This window comes from Neocloeon triangulifer, unplaced genomic scaffold (genome assembly GCF_031216515.1).
Source record: "Neocloeon triangulifer isolate White Clay Creek 2 clone unplaced genomic scaffold, ASM3121651v1 ptg000012l, whole genome shotgun sequence".
Lineage (NCBI taxonomy): Eukaryota > Metazoa > Arthropoda > Insecta > Ephemeroptera > Baetidae > Neocloeon > Neocloeon triangulifer.
Window position 1 is genome coordinate 12,815,706 of NW_026775554.1, and position 22,232 is coordinate 12,837,937.

Consider the following 22,232-nt stretch of genomic DNA (forward strand, 5'->3'; position numbering starts at 1 on the left):
ATCAATTTTAATTGCAAAAATTTATAAAATTTTCAGTATTATACAGAGAGCATGAAAACCAGAAAATGCATCAGTTTATTTATCATAATTTGTATTGATTGTGTTTTGCAAAATCAAAATTGAATAATTATAACTTCAAAAATACAAAAATATATAAGGCAAATTTCCTAACATTGAGGATAAAATAATATAGAAATTCTGATTATTGCACTTCTAAATCAATATTTAATTTATATAATTTTTTAAAAACAATGTGTATCTTTAAATTTTTGTAAAAAAAAAATAAATTAAAATTTCCCATTGGAAACTTTATTATGAACAAATCTTCTTTGTTTGTACTGTTCAATAGGCATCAACTTTTAAATGGGGCCCTTTTAAATGCAATGTGTTCCCACACGCTGAGAAAAATCCGAGCATGTGCGACTCGGGGCAAACACAGCGTGTAACCAGGCGGCGGCGACTGCACGTGCTGAAATGCAGCGGCCCTCGCGAGTGTTGCACAAAAAGAATGCAAATCAGTTTTCCTTTTGATTCAAAGACAATCTTGGGAGGCACCTCAAAGACGCGCAGGGGGATGAAGCAAGTCGAGGGGGCTACTTTGGCGTGCAGCTGCTCTTTCCTTTCTTCCTCGATCGGACCAGCTAGTAACTAACCAAAAACTCCTTTCATAAATGAGATTTTTTTCTCTATTCGCATAGAAATGATCCCCACGTGCTCCCGTTTTATGGGTGCGAATGCAAAGTCGTAAATTTTTATATTTACGACCAAGCACATTTCAATTAAAGAAACCTTTCAGATTTAAAAAATCATCAGGTGTAAATAACTTTTATTTTCTTCTGCTTAAGGCGGCGTTTTTTATTTTATCTTTCTCTCGGTTCAAATCAATCGGGTGTAACAAATTAAAACAAAAATTTGTGTAATCCTTTCGGTGCGGGAAAATGCAGCAGCATCGTTTTCTCTCTCTTGGAAATAAGTTACGATTATTGCAGGTCTACCGCCTGATTAGAGACGCGGTCCGAACCAACTACCTAGGGACAACTTTCCACTTTTAATTTTCTCCCAAATGAAGGGAAAAATGAACACTTTTATGGAGTGGGGGCCGCCGAAACTACCTGGGAACAAGTCGGGTAATTTATACTCGTTGGTTGGAACTTGTCATTCACCGCCATAAAACCACACTTTATTGCATTTCGTTGTGTCTAATGTGAGGGTGTATGGGAGAGTAACTAACATCCACATAAATAAAATCCTTTTAAGAATTAGAGAGAAGGTGGACCGACGGAGGACGGACAGCTACGGGGCTACCAATGGATCCTACCTGCAGCTAACCAAAATTTATGTGTCCTCTCCGGCAGAAAGAAGCCACATTATTCTTTATTCTTATCTGCGCGCCGAGGTTACATAAAAAGCAGCACAAGAACACATATACACACTAAAAGGAGAGAAAGAAAGAAAACGAGGGACTGCTACAGCAGGTAAAGAGGCGAGGGAGTGAAAACCTACTTACACGGATTCGGCCTCAAATCTGTGCCTGTTGGAGGAACGACTTGAAAGACACCCGCACGGGACACTGACTGAGAAAATTCCTTTGGCCACGGTCGCTTTGTGACACACAAGAGGCCCGAGGCAAATTGAATTTCCTTGGGAATTTTGACGCTTTTGGAAAGGTTTTTTTCTGATTAAGGATCTCGTTTATCAAGAACAAGTTTTATAAATAAAGGAAAAAGCGGCTCAAATCAGGAAAAGTTGTGTAGGTCATATTTTTCCGCTAATATAAAAGCAGAGTTAAAGTAATTCCATAGATTATATATTATATTTTTTAAGAAAACATACTACATTTATTTAATGCTAGAAACTTTATTAATTTCAATGAATAATAACATTCAAAGCGTTTTTATTTACTTTATTTTTGTTAAAAATTTAATTATAATTTTAAATATCTTTAAATGAGTTTTAGATATTTTTTGTTTTTAATATAACATTTTTACAACATTAACAGTTTTTTTAACGATTTTATAAAACTTTAAAAAAATATTGAAAACAAGATGCCATTGTAAACTATATAATACTATAGGATTAATTTTAATTGCAATGAATTATTTCAATTTTGAAATTCTTAATTGGTTGAATGTGTATATCTCGAATTGTAAAAAAATCTTGCTGCGTCTCAAATTTACAACAGTCGACGGTTCAAGACATATTAGGATGATCCAGCACGCATTAAATTTTTTCCATACAAAAAGGAGCAATTTATGCCGCAATAACGATCAAAATTTCGACTCCCCGATATTATTTATGATCATATTTCGAGAACTTCAACACCCACTAGCAGAGAGACATCTCTCTGTATGTAGCATATCAACTCTGGAGAAAAAGTTATGAGCCAGCCTGTGGTTTCGGCAGCGATATAATTTTCAGAGTAAAATTCTCTTCTCTCTTTCTCGTAATAAAATAAACTTGACATAGGTGCACTATAAACACGCCCCCTCCTCTGTCCGCGTGGAGTAAAAAAAGAAGACTATAACGCCGATGATGATGATGAGAAGAAGAAAAGAGCGACGAGTGAAAAAAGATCTTTTTGAGGGAAAACCTTCCGAGTCGTTTAGAGTCATTATCATCTATAGTTGGTTGACCAAGAGGAGTCTTCTTCTTTTTTAGTTTTTTCTCGCTCTCCTCCACTCTTCTTTTCTCTTTGACATTTGCCGCTCATCACAATAATAATACAACGCGCGGATAAAAAATAGCAGCCTGACTGAGCTGCATGCTTTTTATGTGTGCTTGGGAAGATATTCAAACATCCTCCTTCAATCCTTTCTGAGCTGCATGCCTGTGTGGACATTCAGGACGCATATTTGTATTGCCGCAGACGCCGGGTGTCCCTTATTGCTGAAGAGAGCACATCTTTAATATGAGAGTGGATTTCTGAATGTTTCGAGGAAGTTGGGGAAACAAAGAAGGCGCATAGTGGGTCGGGGTTAATTGTGCACATTTCGGAGAACAGATTTTACAGGAAAGGTGGTCATTTCCCGAAAAAGAAGCAGTGCTTCACATGTGGAATAAATGAAATTTTTGCTCAAATTGCCTAGATGAATTTTGGTATACATGATAAGCTTAGAAATAATCCTCATGGACATAGTTGCAAGTGACGTAAAAATTTAACATTTATATGATATGTATCTCTTTTTTATCACAGGTATCAAATTATTTCAACAATAAAGATCTTTTCGAGAAGATACAATAAATGGAAAAAGTTATTAATGAAATCTGCAAACGTTTAAATTTTTTTAATTATTTCATGATATTTTGTTATTTTTTGTCATAATTTTAATGATTTTATAATAACATAATTTTCTTTTAAAATTTAATTTTTACTTTTTTGTAATATAGTTTTTAAATTTATGTTTTTGCTAAGCGCGTCCTGTTAGGAATTTAAAATGTAAAAATGATCTAACTAAAACATATAAAATAGTATAAATGCATGGTATGAAAATCAATAATGCTTTAGAAATCTGGTAAGTTGCAAAACAAATTTTGAGCTTGGTCCTTTTGTGAGACGTCTATTAAAATTAAATTTTTTATGAAAACATAGCTGGTTGAATATTTAATAATTTTATTTTCATTACTTTTCAAAAATTCAGCTCAGCTACTGTTTTAATTACAAAAAATTAATAAATTATATGATTTTCCTGCAAAACCTTTTCTCCGTTTATTGTGCTTCGGAAAAATTACCAAAATTGATTGATAATTATTGATTTACGGCCAAATTCCAAGATCATCCATTTTGATTTCCGATTTTATAGGCTAGGTTCCACCTGATCCTTTTAATTTTAGGAGACACCCGCGCGCTCGCTCGCCTTTTCCCGATTTTAATGATCAAAAGGGAATGTTGGTGTCTCCGCTGCAGAAGAGTTCACTACTTTTCCCCTGATACATCATTAAGATTTTTTATAGTTTGTGTGACCCAACGTTGCGATAAGATCGCACGCACATAAAAAAACGTTCGAAGTCTATCTCTCACAAAGTCAGCAGCCAGGGTGCGACCTTGCTGAGAATTTCCACGCAGGCCTAGTTACAATGTGAGTGTGTGTTTTTTTTTATGTACCTCTACCTGTCACCTGAGTGTGATCATAAAACGTGATGACGCAACACACGCCATACACCCACTCACTCACTGCATAGTCTCTCTCCTGACAAAAGGACTCATAAATTTGAATAAGAATGGGAGGTGTACGTAGCAAGAACTCTACTTGTTCGCCGCGCGGCCGTTGCTGTTTTGTTGTTACAACAAACGTGTATTTGCTTATTTATTTATTTACTTCGCTCTTGGGCGCAGTGTGTGTGCGAGTACGTGTTTTATTCGGCCCGAGCACATGTGCGCGCTCTCTCCATTCTCGCGCGTATTTATAGTTATTTTCTCTCTCTTCCTCAGCCAGACTCGCACAATGTGTTCACCGGCGAGAGGTAAATAACTGTTAATTTGTTGTACGCAGCTCTTGCCAATTTCATTTATTTGAATCGCAAACAATGGCATGCAAACGAGTTTGATCGCAAATTTCAATTTGCGCCACCGGTTCACTCAAAATATTTATTTTATATGAGACTTGAGTGAGGTTTGCAGTGCCAAAATTTTTCACAATTGGTGATTGTTTATTGGCATAAAAATACAAGGTCAATGAATCATCTTTATTGCATTTAGTTATAAAGAATTTTTTGTATCAGCGGACCAAAATAATGATCCCCATGAATGCATTGTTGCTGTTTTGTCAACCAATTCAAATTAAATAAAAAGATAAGGTTAAATCAACATTATTAATTTTATTAAGAAATTTCTAATTTGGATCGTTAATTAAGCTCTTTCACAAGAAACACCACAATATATATTTGTTTTCATTATAATTATTATAATTTTCAAAGCAATCAAAATCTAATTACGTCAGATAAAGGTTTTCTTCACAATTATTTTACGAAAAAAATTAAAAATATTCATAACATAATTTCTAGCGTCGGATTAAATAAAAACAGAATCTCAATTGTGTCTCTTCGTCTCAACTCTTTGTTTGCATCTTAAAAGAATTCTTAGCAGTTATGAGAACACGACATAGAGTTCGCTCGGTTGGAGCAGAAATTTGTTACCTTGTTTTTTATTTTATTGTCGCGTTTCGCAAGCGTTTAAGGTTTTTCGCAGCACGGTGCTACTCAGTTGAGCACATACAGCACGCTGTTAGGGCAAAAACCCGGCCTATTAGTCGATTGCACTGCCATAAAAACGGCAATATTGTGTGCGAAGTGCAAACAGCGCAGAGGAGAGACGGAGGCGTGGGAGGCCCAGAGCAAAAATGTGCTTTTTTTTCTCTACATTGCGATGGAGTAGCGCCTCCGCCGCCGCTATTAAAGATCTCTCGTTATTGTTTCCTGCGTATTTACGCACTCGCTCGGAACTTTATAATGTGTGTAAGTACATTATATTTATACGCGATTTCTTGGGCCTGCAATGATATACCACACGCGAAACCAGTAAAGCATGCAAACAGCTACGGCATTAATTATTTTTCTTTCTGCCGCGGCGAGCGGTTTGTTATACGGCGCGCGAGCTGTGTTGTTTATCGTCATTAAACCAATTAATTGTGTCTTGCATACACCTACACTCGCTCGAACGCTAGTTTGCTCCTTGTAAATGTGCTGCAGTGCCGCGCAAATGCTCGAGGAACAGCGACGACAACAAAACGGAACAGCGCCGGCAGCAAATAAATCAAAAGCAGTAGGCGTCTGTGAGCATATCCTTGAGTTTTAATTTTGCGCGTTTTGTAAACAAGCAAAAAATAAGCAACATCATGTGATTGCTAATAACAAATAATCAAGGGAATGAATAATTTATTCTATATTTAATTTATTTATCCATCATTTAGAAGTTATAATTGACCAACACATGATTAACACCGTTTTTTTAAATTCAACATAGATTCCTGATATAAAAAAGGTAATGAAGTTATAACTTTTTTTAATTCAATAATTATGTATTTGCACTTGATTTTTTCAAAAATGAAATATGCGTCAAACTCCCTCACAAAAATGATTAATAAATCGAATAAATTATGAATTTCAATCTTCTGAATATTCTCTTTGGATTTTTCTTGTAATTTTATTTTTACTATAATATATTCACGCATGAATATTAAATGAATAAGTATAAGCTCCAGCAGGCCCACTTAACTTTTACTTTACGGCAGCACTGGAAAACAAATTCCAAGCAAAATTCTTGTGCTCACTCGCACTTTGCAATTTGTATAATTTCGCAGTCCAAATTTTTTCCGCGCGTCGAATAAATGTGAGGCAGCTTTAGATGTCATAAATCAGATGATGAACGGCAGCCGTAACCAGCAAGGCCAGTGATTATTTCGTTCGATTCGCCTCAACGTGCGAGGATGGCCCGCGAAAGTTTACACACCATACTTGCCCATTAATTAAGCTTTCAAAGTGCGCTGGTCATGTGCCAGCTTGAAAAATTGCAAACGGTGACGTGGTTATCTTCAATCACTGCGCGGCACATTTCACATGCAAATGAGGCTTGGGGGCTCGCTGAATTAATTCGGTCGCCGCATGCGGGAACTTTGTGTATATAACAAAAAAAAAATCAGTGCTGAGATATTCTACTGCTGCATATTTTTACAAAAGCAACGCAAAGAGAGATGACAAGTTTTACTACTCTAGCTATCATGACTGATTCAACTTACGAAAAATAGTGAGAATTTGTAATAGTTCTTATCTTTTTAGATGTAATTTCCAGGCTTTAATTTAAATTAATTTAATAATATTTAACAACTTCTATCAATTTCAAACCTGTGCCAAATGTTTTATATAATTTAATACGTATAAAAATATATTAAAAAGTTATTGCTTCATTATATACGTCTCTATTTTTCATTCATTTAAAAAAGGTTCAATTCACTTTTCATTGAGGTTTTAGTGACTTGATATAAAGATACACATATAGTGTCTCAATCTTGTGTGCTCAGCACGTTAAGTACACGCAGAAGACAAACAAAAAACGCACGCCTCAACTTTGTTAATCAAAGACGCACACCCACTTCTTTCTTTATTTTTTTACTCATCCTCCCTCTCAGGTAAGCAAAGGGCTAATAAATAAATAATATCTTGGGAGTAAAAGCCACGCAGACGGGACTGCTTTTTATCTTATGTTGATTTAATGTATCTCTAAGTCAATATGTGTAAAACTCGCTACCATGCAGGACACACCACGCAGCTCGGACCTCTGCGCTCTTTTTTATTATTATTTTAATTCCAGTCTCTTTTCAGTCGCAAACTGGATCCGCCGGGCGTAATTGATTGAACTAATGAATGGGCACCATTATCTGCCTCTGCTGGGGTTATAAAATTGTATGTGCACTCACTCGTTCTGTGGCAACGCAACTCATTTTGTGCCTCGGAACCTTCTTTCTGAGTTATAATAATTAGATAAAAGTCGGAGATCTGCGTGCCTTCGTTGCGGGAGAGTTTTAAAGTCGCCTCTTAATTGTGCCAACGTTGAAATTTACGGCCCAAAAGCGCTTGAAATTTCGCGTACTTAAGCAAATTGGATGGCGAAATCTTCTTATATTTCTTCCAACGATCAAGTGAAAAATTTAACTCAGGAAACTTTCAACACCAGTTTTGGAGCAAAAATTTTCAGACGAAAGAAAGTTGATAAAACGGCTCGGCAAACTTTTCGCGTGCTGCGACTTCTGTGTCAACACCTTAATCAAAAGAGATTACGCGAGAACGAAAAAAAAACCGCGTGCGGAGGAAAAAAAGCAGCAGCCGTCTGCTGAAGAGGAAAAGATATCTTGGGGAAATCGCGGGCGGACAGTTATAGAAGTTGTCTCTCGTAGGTCGATTTGTGTACAATCCGAACGAAATTCCCACAGATCAACCCTTTGCTTCCCACGCTCGGGCTATCAATACGCGCTTCTCATCACCACTGTTGGTGATAAGGCAGATAATCGGTAATTTTATTGGTCGTCAAATAATATTACTAAGAATCCTACCTTTCACACTTTGTCAATATTCGACGAGAAGAAAGATAACTCCTTCCTTGGCGTGGTGCGTTCAGCTGAGAGAGAGAGAGAGAGCAGCGAAATCGAAGCAACAAGTTGCACAAAACTGCTGCTGCGGCAGCCAAGCGAGTCCCACACGAGAGCAGAATCAAGAATAGCCGGAAAGGAGCACACAGAAAGCATTCTTGCGGCGGGGTCACTTAGGGGTGGAGTGGGAACGTACCTCCCTCTCCCAAGGGGTGGCCCCCTCGCTGCTGCCCCCTCAAGAACTGCACCCCCTTTCTTCTTTTTGTTCCGAGAGTTGTCCAAAGCTGCCGATCTGCCGAAGGAGAAGAAACTAATTAGCATTTTCTTTTATTTTGCCGGGCCACTTTTTATGAGATCGTGGCTCTCCGAATACAAAACTAAATACGTATGTATATATGCAGAGTGAGAAAATTTTCGATACGGCGGGTGTGCGTTTCAATTTTAGAATTTATTATATTGCTCAAGGGGCAGAGGCGCACATCTGTTCTTGGCTGGGAAAGACGTTCGTGCTGCCATTTATTTGTGAGCTGGATTGAGCTGGATCATTTGATTTTGCGCAATTATGAGTAATAAAAATCGGACTGCGGTGCATGCGGACATGAGATTCACATATTTGCAAATGTTATATGACATGTGCGCATTTTTAATTTGTAAAATTGTCTGAATCACGAATTAAACATTATTTCAATAAATAGCTTGTAATTAAGACATATAAAAAACTTCTTAATAGTTATTATTGTTTTTGCACCTATGATTATTATTAATGCGTATTTTACGTATAAGTTTTTATAGTTTTTGATGGGGTTTTCTTAAATTTATACATCTTTTAAATAATTTTGGTAAGTATTGCGGAATATTATAATTATAAAAACTGTTATTATCAATTATTATTATGGATTTATAGAACCTGTGCATCTTCCAGATAGCCATTACTCAACCATGCCAACGTCTCAAAAGAGTACTCTTTGGGTATGTTTATTTTTTTAAATTATGTTTGTAATTATTGATCATTGACTTTAAATTTTCTTATAAAAACGGATTCTGTAAGGGCAAAGTTCTTAAAGTATGTGCGGCTTTCCAGACGCATAATGGGATTTTTTGTTGCTTTTTTATTTTTAATAAGTGAAAGACATTGAGCATTATTGCATAAATCAGTAAATCCTTTGAATTCTCTTAATTATATTTTAAATATAATTTTCAAGAAATTTTGTACAATGAAAGCCATTTTAGAATAAATCGCTCAAATTTCATACGCATAAAATTTAGAATTTAAATTCAATTTTCTCATATAAATCCAATCTACTTATTGCAAAGAAAGGGATAATCTACATAAATTATTGGAGACCATTAACATAATAAATCATGCAAATCGCAAGGAATTCGAATTTCAATAATGAAAAAGCGCCAGATCGTCAGGATGAGAATTTCTATACCAGACGATTCGTCGTAGCTTGGAAATCCACATAATTCTGCCTCGGAGGTCTTTAATTAAGCGACGTTTATTGTAAATTACGCGCGGGCAGTTTTTTCCCTTTTAATTCATATCAACAGGTGCATGCAGCCGGATAATTTCGCTGCATTATCATAATCACTCAAAGCGTGAAGAGAAAGAGAGCCTCTCATTAATTGGATCAATTTGCTCACCGACGCACACATTGAATTCCATTAGCTTGCTAAATGCCTTTTGTCTTTCCGCACCCGAATCTGCGCTGCCCATTAAAATTCATCAAGCACTGGCCCTAGAGCGAATAAAAGATATAATACGTTTTTTTTATTATTATTATATTTTCAATTTTTATCTCAAGGCTTTAGAAACGAATTCCACCTCCGTACCACCCGCTGCACGCTGACCGCAATGATTTTTATTTCAGACCTATTTCTCACTTCCTTTCCTGTGCAGCAGCAGCCAACGCAAAAGCCGCTTCCTTTTCCTCAGCGGAGCTCTTAATTAGCTAAAAAATAATAAAAACCGCTCGCTTGATTGTGATATCTCTCTCCCGCACTCTGTATGGGTTTTTTTAGTGCAGGCCGGTCGGAAGTAGTAGAGCTCTATATTTTGCCTCCTTGTGATTAAGGTTTACGCGTTTACGATTGAGATTGACGCTGCTTATCTGCGATAATGTGTGTATAACCAAACAAACGTTTCCATTGCAAGAGGGGAAAAGCGTGAATTTGATTTAACAGCAATTCATTTTCATTAATTATCGCCACACTTATTTTGATCTTCTCAGAAATGATAAAAAAAATCAAGGATGTTTATCTAATTGTTTTTGTAAACAATTTTATATTTGCTTCGAAAATAGTAGCAGATATAAAATATTTAATTTTTTTATAAACCTTACGTTTGGCTGCAACTATGCAAATAAATGGAATTGGTTGCACAAACATGGAAATTTATTCACGTATTATTGCCTGTAATTAACAAGAAAGCCATATAAGATCACAAAAACAAGCAATTTGCGGAATTCAAGGCACTCTGGTGCCGTTCCCACCAATATATCGAAAATTGGCGTTTCATGACCCCCAAATTGTGGGAGATAATGATTCAATAGATCGCTTTGACATGCAAAACAGATAAAAGTTGCGAGTCGTAGGAGTTGGGAAAGGAGGCAATAACAATTATAAAAATATGAGAAAATTCCAAAGTGTCCTTAAGCGCGGCGGCACAGCAGGGAAATAAACCAATTTGGCCTGTGTCCCTTAGGCGGACCCTGTTCTGTGTTGTGTTTTCCTCTCCGACGGACAATCGGTGTGAGCCGCTTTTGCTTCTTTCTAGTAATTAGCATAAATCTGCCGCTGTTACACATGCACACATAATCTGGGCATGCAATGGAATTATGATTCAATATCTCGGCTGGCGAGAGAGTGAGTGAGTTTTATTACCTGACCCGGCCTAATATATCGGGCGGCATGCATGGGAAAAATATCAGTGGGTTACGAATATCCTCCCTTTAAACAATAAACGTTTAATTAATTTCAGGTCAAACGGGTTCAGAATCACGATGCGAAAAAAAATCCAGACGAGAGGATGGGCGGCGCATTTCTCCAACTTTTTTGCATGAACTGCTGTATAGAGGAAGGCCCTCCTAAAGGATGAGTATTAAGTATTTACGGCTGTTTTCATGCTCCGAAATATAAATGTATATTTTCAAGAGCAGTGTATCAAGAATGAATCGACTACACGGATGAGAAGGAGGCTGGTTTTTCTTGTCTCGGAAACGAATATACGGCCAGAATGGGCTTTCAAATTTTTCCCACAACCTAAATTATCCAGATGTTGGCTGGTGGCACAGAATGTTTTAAATATATATGGAGCAATTTTGTGTCCCAATAATTTACTAAATTACCAATTACCTGCAGGATATAGTAGGCAATGTCAAAAACTGATGTTTTAATTGAAAATTTGGAGTAATTTACTTAATTTTAAATAGAGCACTGAGATTTCCAAATAAATTATTTTGTTTGAACAATAGTTATGTAGCTCTGCGTTTCATTTTAATTATCCTCTAAGTTTTCCTTATTTGAATTGTAAAAGTTTTTATATTTGTTTTCCGTCTAGTGTGGGTGTCCTGAATTTGAAGCTGATAACAAGTTGCAGAGAGTGGTCGGATGAAGTATAATTATGGCATCGCGATGCACTCGGCAATCGCGCGCCTCCGTCTCTGCCATAATGAGCTCAAGCGTATGTACATTTGTGTACATAAAAGCCTCACTCTAGAGGAGAACAAGCATCAGTCGGTCGCTAATCAGACGCAATTAACAGCCAACGACACACGCATGCACAGCCGGCGTGTAGGGCTGCATTTATTAAACACGCCGCTGCAGAATTTATTTTATTGTATTGGCATGGAACGGGCAGAATATTAAAAGTCCAGCTGCACCGTCGCAGCGGTTAAAGACAGTTTGCGCGCTCATTAAGAGTGAGAAGTGCCAATGCGATGTGTACACACACAACTCTCAATCCACCCTGCATTATTGCTTCGTGGGGCAGTGTGAAATTTTTAAAGGTTAATTAAATGATGAAATTTTGTTTAATGTATTAAAAAAGATCTTTCTGTTAAAAAAACCTGTATATTTCCAAAATTAACAGATCATGATTGACTAATTTTTGACTCCTGTATTTTCCGGAATTTTTTTATATGTTTGTACGTTTTTTATGTCGATGCATGATTCCAATTTTTTGCACAGAGTACTTTTTTTGCGTTGTTTGTACCATGAATGGAGAACAAATAATTAAAATTGTGGAAAGTAATTTAAATAGATTGTTTCTGATGAATTGTTGATATTATTGGCATGTTTTGAGAAAAGAAAATAATCACCACAGTCATAAGTCAACGAAGTAGGATATGCAAATATAACGTTGTTATTAATTTAGTATTCTCTTATCAAATTTTATGGCCTTTCACTTTAATATAAAGGCAGCGGAAGGAGCACTTTGGAGTTCATTGTTTTGTAGGCAATTCACCCAAGACCAACTTTGCAAAATGAGGGCACTGAGAAGAGCAAATTTATGCCTGATGGTAAGTATTTTTTTCTGAATGAAATTTTTGTAAAACGTGCCCCTGCAGGTTGTTGCATGTGCGATCTATTGTGTAACACATGGAGTTGAATCAAAGGAGATATCGGCACCGAATTATGTGGAGATTGATGAGCCTCCAGTTCTTTCAGGCAAGTTAATGCAAAAGTAAATTAACCTGTTTTAATTTAGTTTGAAACAGGTCCAGTAGAAAAACAAATCATCAATAATGAAGCTAATATCCACAAACCTCAGCACCTAAGGATTAAAAGGTCATACTGCTCCCTAAGATGTAAAGAAATTCGGAATTACTTCGGGAGATTGAGATGCTATACAAGGTGTCGGTTTTTTTAAAAGGATTTATTAAAAATTTTGAATGGTTAAAAATTGATACTCTGACCGTCATTTACTATATTTTTTTAAAAGAAAATATGCTATTTTTAGTTCCTTTTCTCCAAGGTCCGCTCGTCAGAAAAGTTCGATTGTTGTCGAGCTCTCTGATTGGGTACAACTTTACTTGTACCCAATCAGAGAGCTCAAACAACAATCAAATCTTTTTTCATTGTTGCTGATGCGCGGACCTTGCTTTTCTCATACAATTTTGTCAACAACTGAATTTTAATGCGAGGAAAGAATAAAATAATAACTTCAAAACCAATCTTCTGGGACGTTTTATTGACTCTTTTATAATTTACTAATTATGAATTAAACGTTTTACTTTTTAATCTTTTTAATGATGAAACTACCAAAATTTATTTTTTTATGTGCAATAGAAATTTATCAGCATATTTGTAGTGTAAATACTTATCTAATCAAAGATAAAATTTTGAATAATATTTAACTTCATAGAAGTGACTCAAAGAAAGATAAAAAAAAAAAACAGACAAAACACAAAGAGCATCGTTAAAATCCATGACGACCGTTTGGAAAGTAAGATTGAAGAAAGTTTCTTAATATTATAAGGTGAAGTAATTTTCAAAAATTATAATTTAAATTAAACTACTCGGAAGATAGTAATTTATTCACGCAGAATTTAGAAATCAGTGCTCAAAATAAGCATTTTTAATTGTTTGTTCAAAAATAAAAATGTTTAAAAATAAAAAATGTAAAATTTCATTAAAAATAAAAAGCCATAACTAAACAATCTTTGTGCAAATTAAAGAGATTTTATATTTTAATTAATTTATCAAAAACAACCCTCAACTAAAAAATCTGCAATCCACATGAACGTACTGAAAAAAAATATTATTTTATCAATTCTTGATCAAATCAACACAAATTAATATATTAGAGATTTGAGGATTTTTCATTATTTTATATAAGTAACACAATGAAATCTCTTGTTATTCTCCATCAAAGTTAATTAGGTTGAATAATTCTTTTATAAATGGCGAGTGCGGAAGAACAGCAGAAAAAATTGAAGCCTTCAATTTAAATAGAAAGTTAAATCAAAACCCACAGTTACTTAATTTTTAAAATTAATTTTTTCTACACCCATAAAAAATTTAAAACACTATAGAAGTTCGTGTTGCACTGCCCGGCAGCCGTTCCTGATAATTTTTATTGCGAGGTGCGCGGGCAGGCGTACGAAATTGATTGGAGAGATCGCGCGCGACGTGTCTGTCGCCCCGCACAGATCGCGAGACGTGCAGGTGATGAAGATTTCAGGTGGCAATAAAAATCAATTGTCACACGCGGCGTTGGTGTGCGTTTATCGCTCGATTGAACACGGACGGCTCAGTGGTCAGCTCCGATATTTTGTGCAACGACACTCTCTCATTGTCACAACGGCCACTCTCTCTTATCGTGACATACAATCCTGGCCGGCTCAATTTTTCGAACATTATTTTTAATTGCGTCTGCGTGCCGGTTTGCTTTTCGGCCCTGGGTAATGCATCACACCTTCTGCGGACAAGGGCAGAATTTTTCGCGCACTGCCTCTTTCGCACATCATAAAGAATTAAGAAGTTGGGTCCTGTCTGGTCGAAGAGAAAAAAAATTTCAATTGATTGTTTGGCGCCTTGACCAGTGCCAGTCTGATCAACATTTCAATCATTGAAATTTAAATAATTGTTTTTAAATTTTATTTGTTTATATTTGATTTTTTTCCTCTTAAATTTTCCGTTTTGTTTTTTTAGCTTTTATTAGCTTATTCATGTGCATTTTTCAGAAAGGCAAATCTTTCCGTTAGTAAAATCACTCCGCCAACTTGCGACCGAACACGTGTTTTCATTGTTCTCTCAGGCAACAATGCCTTGCCACCCTCGTAAGTAGCGGTGGAATAAATTAAAATAATCAGCGCAAAACTAGTACATCTGCTTTATTTGCACAAAGGTATGGCGAGCATGACTGGCTTGCATGCGACCCTCACGTACTCCACATTTTTCAGCAAATCCACTTTTACAGGCACTGCCTTTTACTAAAACTTTTTAAATGCAGTGAGCAATAAGTAAGCATGAAATTTCATGCGCAGATCTGTATATTAATGAGAGAAATTAAATAAACATATTTGTCGAATGCCTCGGATTCTCTCTTTTTGAATGGATTTTGATTTGTTATACCACAAGATAGAAACTTTTGATGATTAATTTGAAAATTTTAATTTAATTAAAAAATATATATATATAATGATCATTTTGATTTCTTCCGTTATTTATTTTGTTTGTGATATAAAATGTATTATTAATTTATTAAAGATATTATTTGTGCAAAACTAGGGTAGGTTCCTGTGTTTGGCAATTGCGCATCAGGGCATTTTGAGCCACGGATTGATTTAATCCTGGGCTACATTAAGCTCGTCAGAATTATTGAGTGGTCTGGTCTGTTGCGAAGCTAATTAGCCACATGCAGCGTGCCGGATTTCAAAGTTTGTTTCCGAGAGTGTTCCTCTCCACACCTCTGTGCTTGCATTAAACAGAGTGGCGGGAATCTTCTCTACTGAAGCGAGAAGCACCACGTATATCCTCACACACCATTGACGTCACTTAAATCTTGTTGACCTTTGACCTCTCATACAAGTGAAATTCTAATCCGCTCCTCGCTCGGTGCGTTTCAAGTGCTGGCTAAATACACAACGCCCGCAATCGAATTTTTCAATTAAATAGAAGCAGTGAATTATTGTAATCACATGCTACATTATCCACCTTATTCTTATCATTTTACTTATTCCTATTTATATTATATTTTTGTCTTACAATTAGTTCAGCTGTGCTATAATTTTCATGAATGATCTCCTATAATTCTACTCCAATAGTGAGGTTGGACTTCCAATAAATAAACCTTTTTTCGAGACAAATTTTTATTTATTTTAATTTTTTTTATTTTGTTAAATTATAGTTTTAATACTTTTAAAATAAACGTGTAAAATTTATTACATTGAATTGCAGGTTGTACACAACAGTGTTCAATAAAATGCAATTTTTTCGACTTGGGTATCTAATACTTTTATATGAACTAAAAAATATATATGTATAAATGGAATTAAATGGAATGTTAATTTTAAATAACAATCTTGGACTGAAACAATTTAAAATAAATAATGTGGTCATTATTGACAATTTAAAGCTTTCTAACAATAAAATAAAAGGTTTCAAATTTAAAATGAAGTACATTTTATACATGATTTGTGATTCCCACACTCCACACTCTACGTAAATTAATGTATTCTTTTAAAACCCCACGGCAGCACCTCCTCATTATCGACTCGATCAATCTCTGCAAATATTCCACAACGTTCAAATTGCAAAATTATACAACGAGCCCGGCCAATTCCACTATTGAACTTGCTGGTGAAAACACGCACTTAATTCTGGCTCGTATTGAGCAATTCTGCACCGCGAGCACAACTATTAAAGAACTCTCATTGACTAAAGAAATCAAACATCAGTGGTGCCGCTCGAAATCGCACAATCTTGAATCGGATTCGAGTCGTTTTTGCGGGAAGAAAGATCTTACGAGCGCGGCTCGCGAGAAAGATCCTGCGAGGTGATTTGCAGATTTGTATCTCGGCAAGAAATATACGAGCTTAAAGTAGTGCGCCGGGCACCATTTGGAAACGGCGAGATCTCGCAAAAATGATGAGAGGGAGTCGAATTAAGGCGGACGATAAAGAGACTGCCTATTTATCATTCCGAGAGAGACAAAAAGTGCGACATTTGCGAGACGAAAAAATAGAATGCCAAGAGAAAGAAAGAAAGACCGCGCCCAGAGGTCGCGATAGCTAATCTGGTGACCTCGGCACACATTTGACCCTTGTGACCCCGTAGGGAGGCGGCAGCGGGTGGAGCAGAGATAAATTTATATTTAGACCCAAGTATAGGATCGCTTTTATGAAACATCCACGGTAAAGGCTCATTCGACGTGACTGTGCAAATAAAATTAAAAATTTTTGATGAAAATGAAAAGACGGTTTTATTTGTATTGTTTATCTTTCACTTCGAGAAAGGCAATAATCTTTCTTTAAATTTTCGTATTTAATTTTTCGATCATTATTAAAAATTTAAATATCCGATTTTACTGCTCGATAGTGGTCCCAGAAATTCAAATGGTGACTGCGGGTGACCATGTAAGGGACAGTTATTTTATTTTGGTGCCCAACTGCTCATTATAATGTATTAGCTCCTTTTATCAGCGGAGTCGCATCTCTCTTTCTCGTGCAAGCGGTTGTGTGTGCGTGTGTACATATTTATTGATACGTCATGTGGGAGTGTCTAAATTTTTAATCTCTTCATGCTGAGCGGGAGATTAGGCATTAAAAAAACTCTCTTTGAAGTGGACGCGCTCCACGCGGTGTGCAAAGGTGCAAAAAAAAATAGGGTCGATTTTATTTTCAAAATGAGCAAATAAAGAGACAGACAAGTGGAAAAGACATCATTTGCATCATTTGAATGATAATTTAATTGATAAGTAATGACACAAAACTCTTGAAAATTTGTTTGCTTAATACGTTAGCGGCGATGGGAAAACTTCAAAAGTCATGATTTAAAATTAATTGACACTTGTCAACTTTTCATGTAGATTGCAATCAAAAGATGTATTATGTTTGATTGTAAAATAAGTAAATGTAAACTTATTTTTGTGTACTATTTTTAGGTCAAAGCAAATCAGAGATATTTTTGTAAAAGGTTTTACAATACAAGAAGTTTTAATCACTTATTTACTAAATAAATTTGAATTTATTCTCAATATATACTATGTATAATTCAAATAATCATATGAACAGGAAATTAAGTTTTTTTTAATTAATTACATGAGTTCAATCAGACCGATGCAGGCGAGGCTTATAGTTCATAAAAAAAGACTGATAACAAAAAGCAGCGGGTTGGAAACTGACTCTAGTGGTAGTGCCTTCTGTTTTTATTCCATCAAATAATATTTTGTGAGTTCGGCCTGTCTGATAATCGGCAGCGCGGAACAAAGGCACGTCCAGAAGCACAATAATTAATATCTCGCCCTGCCTCTATTTGCTGACATTGAATAATATTAATTGCCGAAAGCGGTCCAGAGACAAACATTCTCAGCAGAGCTCTTTGGACAACAGAGCCGACCGACTCTTGCGTGCGGAGATACTTTTCTCTCGATTTTTTATTTAATTCATACATCTTGGCAGTGCCACTCTCTCGATCTGATTTTTGAAATATAGGTGTGGATTAAGCGGTGCTTATCTGAAGAATTGGCCACCCAGAGACACGCGCGTTAAAGAAAAGAAGTGTGACGGCGAAATGCGATGTGAAGGACACACACGCGCGACATTGGCTCAGGGCCTTTCATTTGTTTGAGTGGTGCAGCGAGTCTGTGAAAAAATTTTAGGTACTTTGATTTAAAATCAGATTTTATGATATTAAAATATTTTTTTTATAATTTCATTAAATTCGATGTATTTGGAACAATAATTTAAAAAAATTACTTTTATTGATGTTTTGTTGGCTTCAACAATCTGACAAATAATTTTGAAACTGAAATGCAAATTTAATTTATTACTAATTAACACTAATTATTTATACTGAATTTAATGTAAAAAATTGGTCCATTTTTTTTTTAATTTTACATCATTAAAAATTCAGCTGCAACTAAAGATTATTATTATTATTATTATTTTTTTTTAAATTGCAGAAATGTTATTTTCCGATTGTGAAAAGGATTTCAACTCCTGCAATTAGTTGCGCAGCTGCAATTCCCCTCGATTCCACCTCCAATGCAGCGACTTGTTGCTAACGCGAAATTCGCTCAAAGACCTTTACTTAAGCACCCCCTTTGCCTTTTGCTACATGCTTGACCCATATTTCAAAGATTAAACCATCCAGGTGAAAGTCTTAAAATTTACACAGTCGTGATAAAAATAGGCAATGTGTTAGGGGGCAACAAGCAACTTCTCCCTCGGCGAGAGAAAAATTAAGGAGAGATAGATCGCGCAGCATGACAAAGTTAAATGTCTTCTGCTTTGTCGAATGCAAAAAGAGTCTTGTTTCACTTTTGGTGAGGCGGGGGGAGGTAAGTGAAGTAATGCAGAGGATCAAGGTGGGAGCTCGGGGTGGCTCCCACGGTCTTGCAGTGAACACGTGGGGATGCTGCAAAGATGCTGACCAGGTGAAAAGACATACTCAGCCCCTTTGCATCATAAAAAGCGGCGCAGAGTCTCTTTTCTCGCCGCTGGCAAAACCTAGCAAGCATCCCCTTTCTTTCTTTCCCCCTTTGTTGAGGGTTGTTTTGGCGAATCTTTTCAGCGTCGGAACAGCAGCCCTTTCGGAAAGACGATCATTAAATCTTTACCCATCGCTGCTTTTTGTTCGTTTATCAGATTTTGAGAGCTTGTTTCATTCCAATTTTTTGCTCAAATTTCCAATGCTAAGAATCATGCTTTATTTTATGATTTGGGGGAAATAAATAGTATACTTTGCAATAATTCTCACTTTCACCCTAACTTTGTTTTGATGTTTTCAATGAAGCTTTTGGCAATTCTAATGAATTGTAAAATTCTTTGTAAAAAAAGTCTCATTTTGGGGGTTGAGTTCCAGATTTTAGCTCCACTTTTAAACGTTGATGTATTAAAAAAAAATATGATTTTACAGATTACATTTCTCTCCATGAAATGACACAAAAAAATGTAAACAAGTTAAGCACTTTTATCTTGTTTCAATTTGTGTGATGATGAAATTAAGAAATATTAATTCATATTCCAGACCTCCATTCTTTATTTTTAGTTAAAAAATCCTAAAATAAATTTATTACCAACATTTTGAGTATTTTAAATGCATGGGTTTCTAAAACAACTAAAATTTTCCCCGTCTAATTTTAAATATTTATATTTTATGGGACCTATACTTTGATAATACACACATGACTAATATGTGCAACAGCATAGCTGCCAAACAAATTCTCTCAAGCGATAAAAAATCCACCTCTTGGCACTATAATGTTATGGCTTTTAAATTGCCCCGGTATAGCTTGGCGCATTCAATTAATATTCATAAAACAATTATGACAAGTCTGCGTCACTCATGTGCTGCGGTGTATGCAATTTAATTCATCCCACACACAGCAGCAATTACTGCGCTGCGTACGCAAAGCTTTACTTGCGAGACAACGACGAGTAAAAAAAGTGAATGCAACTTACTTTGCGGTGGTGGGGATTTTAATTAATAGAATTACATTAATTCAGAAATCAATAATTATGTAAAATATGAAGTTTGTTTTTTGGTGTAAATATTACTATGATTACTAATAATATGATACTGGACCTAATGTGATTCACTTAATACAATTGCCTATGAGTTGATGAACATCTGAAAGTCGGAAAAACAATATTTTAATAAGTTGTTTTATGCATTGTGCACAAATAAAGTTATAATAAACTGAAAACACGGGTTTTTTTAAATTATATGGGTTAAAATAGGATTTAATTTTAAAAACAAAAAATATATATTTAAAATTTTGAAATCAAATCAAAATGGCATTAAAAATTAAATTTTAGCATTTTAAAAATATGTATAAATACTTATAAGACCTAAAATACTATTTTATTTTATTACTTAAATCAGTTATCACCAATAGTGTATGATACGTCGATTGGCAACGAGTGAATGTAGAAAATAAATAAATGCAATTTGCATGGCAAGGCCTACATTTAATCTGATGACTTGATTTATAATGCAGTTGTGCACGGTGAAATAATTTACAATAAATAGCAACGCCAAGCCGCGCAGCATATAAATCATAATCGCGAGACGTACATAATGTTGTACACTCGGAGGCGCGCATAATTTCCCTGCAATTCTATTCACTTCTCTTTATGACGATAGATGCTTCAAATCGATACGCATTTGATTTCAGGCTCAACATTCCATGATTACCTATCTTGGGATAACATTTAAAACGTGCAAATAAATTCAAAAATTGTCGTTTCTTAACTGTGATTAATTTATTCATTTCTGTATTTATTATTGTGCAAATTGAAATAAATCCGAGAGATAAATCACTTGCTTTTGACAACCCTTCCATGTTTTCCGCGTGTGCAATCGGATGCTGCACGGGGAGCAGAAGGTCGTAAAAGTAAAGCAAGTAGCGCTCTCTCAGTGAAATTAATTGCATCCCCGGCAGCGGAGTAAGTGCATGTAATGATGATTTAGAACGCTGGCAAGATTCATACGCGCCGCAAGTTCATTGTTGCGCTCCTGTGCTTTTTCAATTTTCCCCACGGACAGTATACAAAGAAGGTGGGAGGTATTTAATAACGAATATTTTACCTCGACGTACGCAAACGTACATATACTATGTCCGCCGAGCATATTTTACTTCGGCATAAAGCTGCCGTCCTGTGTGCGACTTGAGACACGGCAGCAGCGAAAATTAATAAACAAATACGCCATAAATTGTGGTCGCAACCTCGGAATGCTAAGCTGTGCAAATATTATTACTTTTCTCAGAGAATTTTCTCAGATTGCAATTTTCAGGGGAAAAAATTACCAAATTATTCAGCAAAATAAAAAAAATTTGAGAGCTATAAAATTGAAATTTATATTGTACATATACTAAAATCATTCCCTCTGAGGGCCATGGAGTCAGCATTTTGGGTAATTTTTTTTTTTTTTTTTTACCAGAGTTTCCAATTTCAAAAGCATTATATTCATAAATTACTTGAAGTTTACACATTTAGCATTAAATAAATTCTTTATGTTACTCAAACTAAAATTATTTGAATCACTAAGTAGCAAAATATTGATAATGTAAATTATAATGAAGCTAAATTATTATATTTTTTATTTTATTTTATTTTTATTTTTTTTTTTTTTTTTAATAATTTTGACAGTGGATTTTTCATTTCCAATCTTTCTCTTTTTTACGCCTCAACACGTTGGTGCGGCCAGCTGGTTCATTTTCAGTCAGACATCGCATTACTAAATCAAGAAAGCAGAAATGTGTACTTCTTCGACATATGAGAAGAGGATTTCTAGAAACACGCATATAGCACGTGGTTGTGTGCAAAGTGCGTGCGTGTAGCAATAAATTGAAAATGCACAGGGAGATCTATCGCGGTCGTTGTGCTGCTCGTCTCATCTCTGACACTTTTGCATGTATTATAAAAAAAAGACGCAAAGACCGCCGGTGAGAGGCAAACATGAATGCGCATGATTTATGGAAAC

The 22,232-nt window shown here is 35.5% G+C and overlaps 2 protein-coding genes across 11 annotated transcripts in view; one reads left to right on the plus strand and one right to left on the minus strand.

Annotated features, from left to right (window-relative positions):
* Positions 1 to 8,162, minus strand: part of LOC132196543 (early growth response protein 1-A-like) — a 32,099-nt gene extending 23,937 nt beyond the window's left edge. The window contains exon 1 of the mRNA XM_059619278.1: positions 8,043 to 8,162. The gene's annotated coding sequence lies outside the window, so the exon portion shown is untranslated. The remainder of the gene's footprint in view (positions 1 to 8,042) is intronic.
* LOC132196544 (uncharacterized) overlaps positions 1 to 11,538 on the plus strand; it is a 162,232-nt gene extending 150,694 nt beyond the window's left edge. The window contains exons 1-4 of one of the 10 annotated variants that reach the window (XR_009441779.1): positions 7,868 to 8,000; positions 8,074 to 9,047; positions 11,059 to 11,182; positions 11,237 to 11,538. Coding sequence is in view for 1 of the 10 variants with exons in the window: in XM_059619280.1 (XP_059475263.1) it covers positions 11,059 to 11,140 (82 nt within the window). In the remaining 9 variants the exon portion in view is untranslated. The other 9 variants (XR_009441780.1, XR_009441776.1, XR_009441782.1 and 6 more) reach the window with 9 other exon arrangements.
* Positions 11,539 to 22,232: the final 10,694 nt, after the last annotated feature.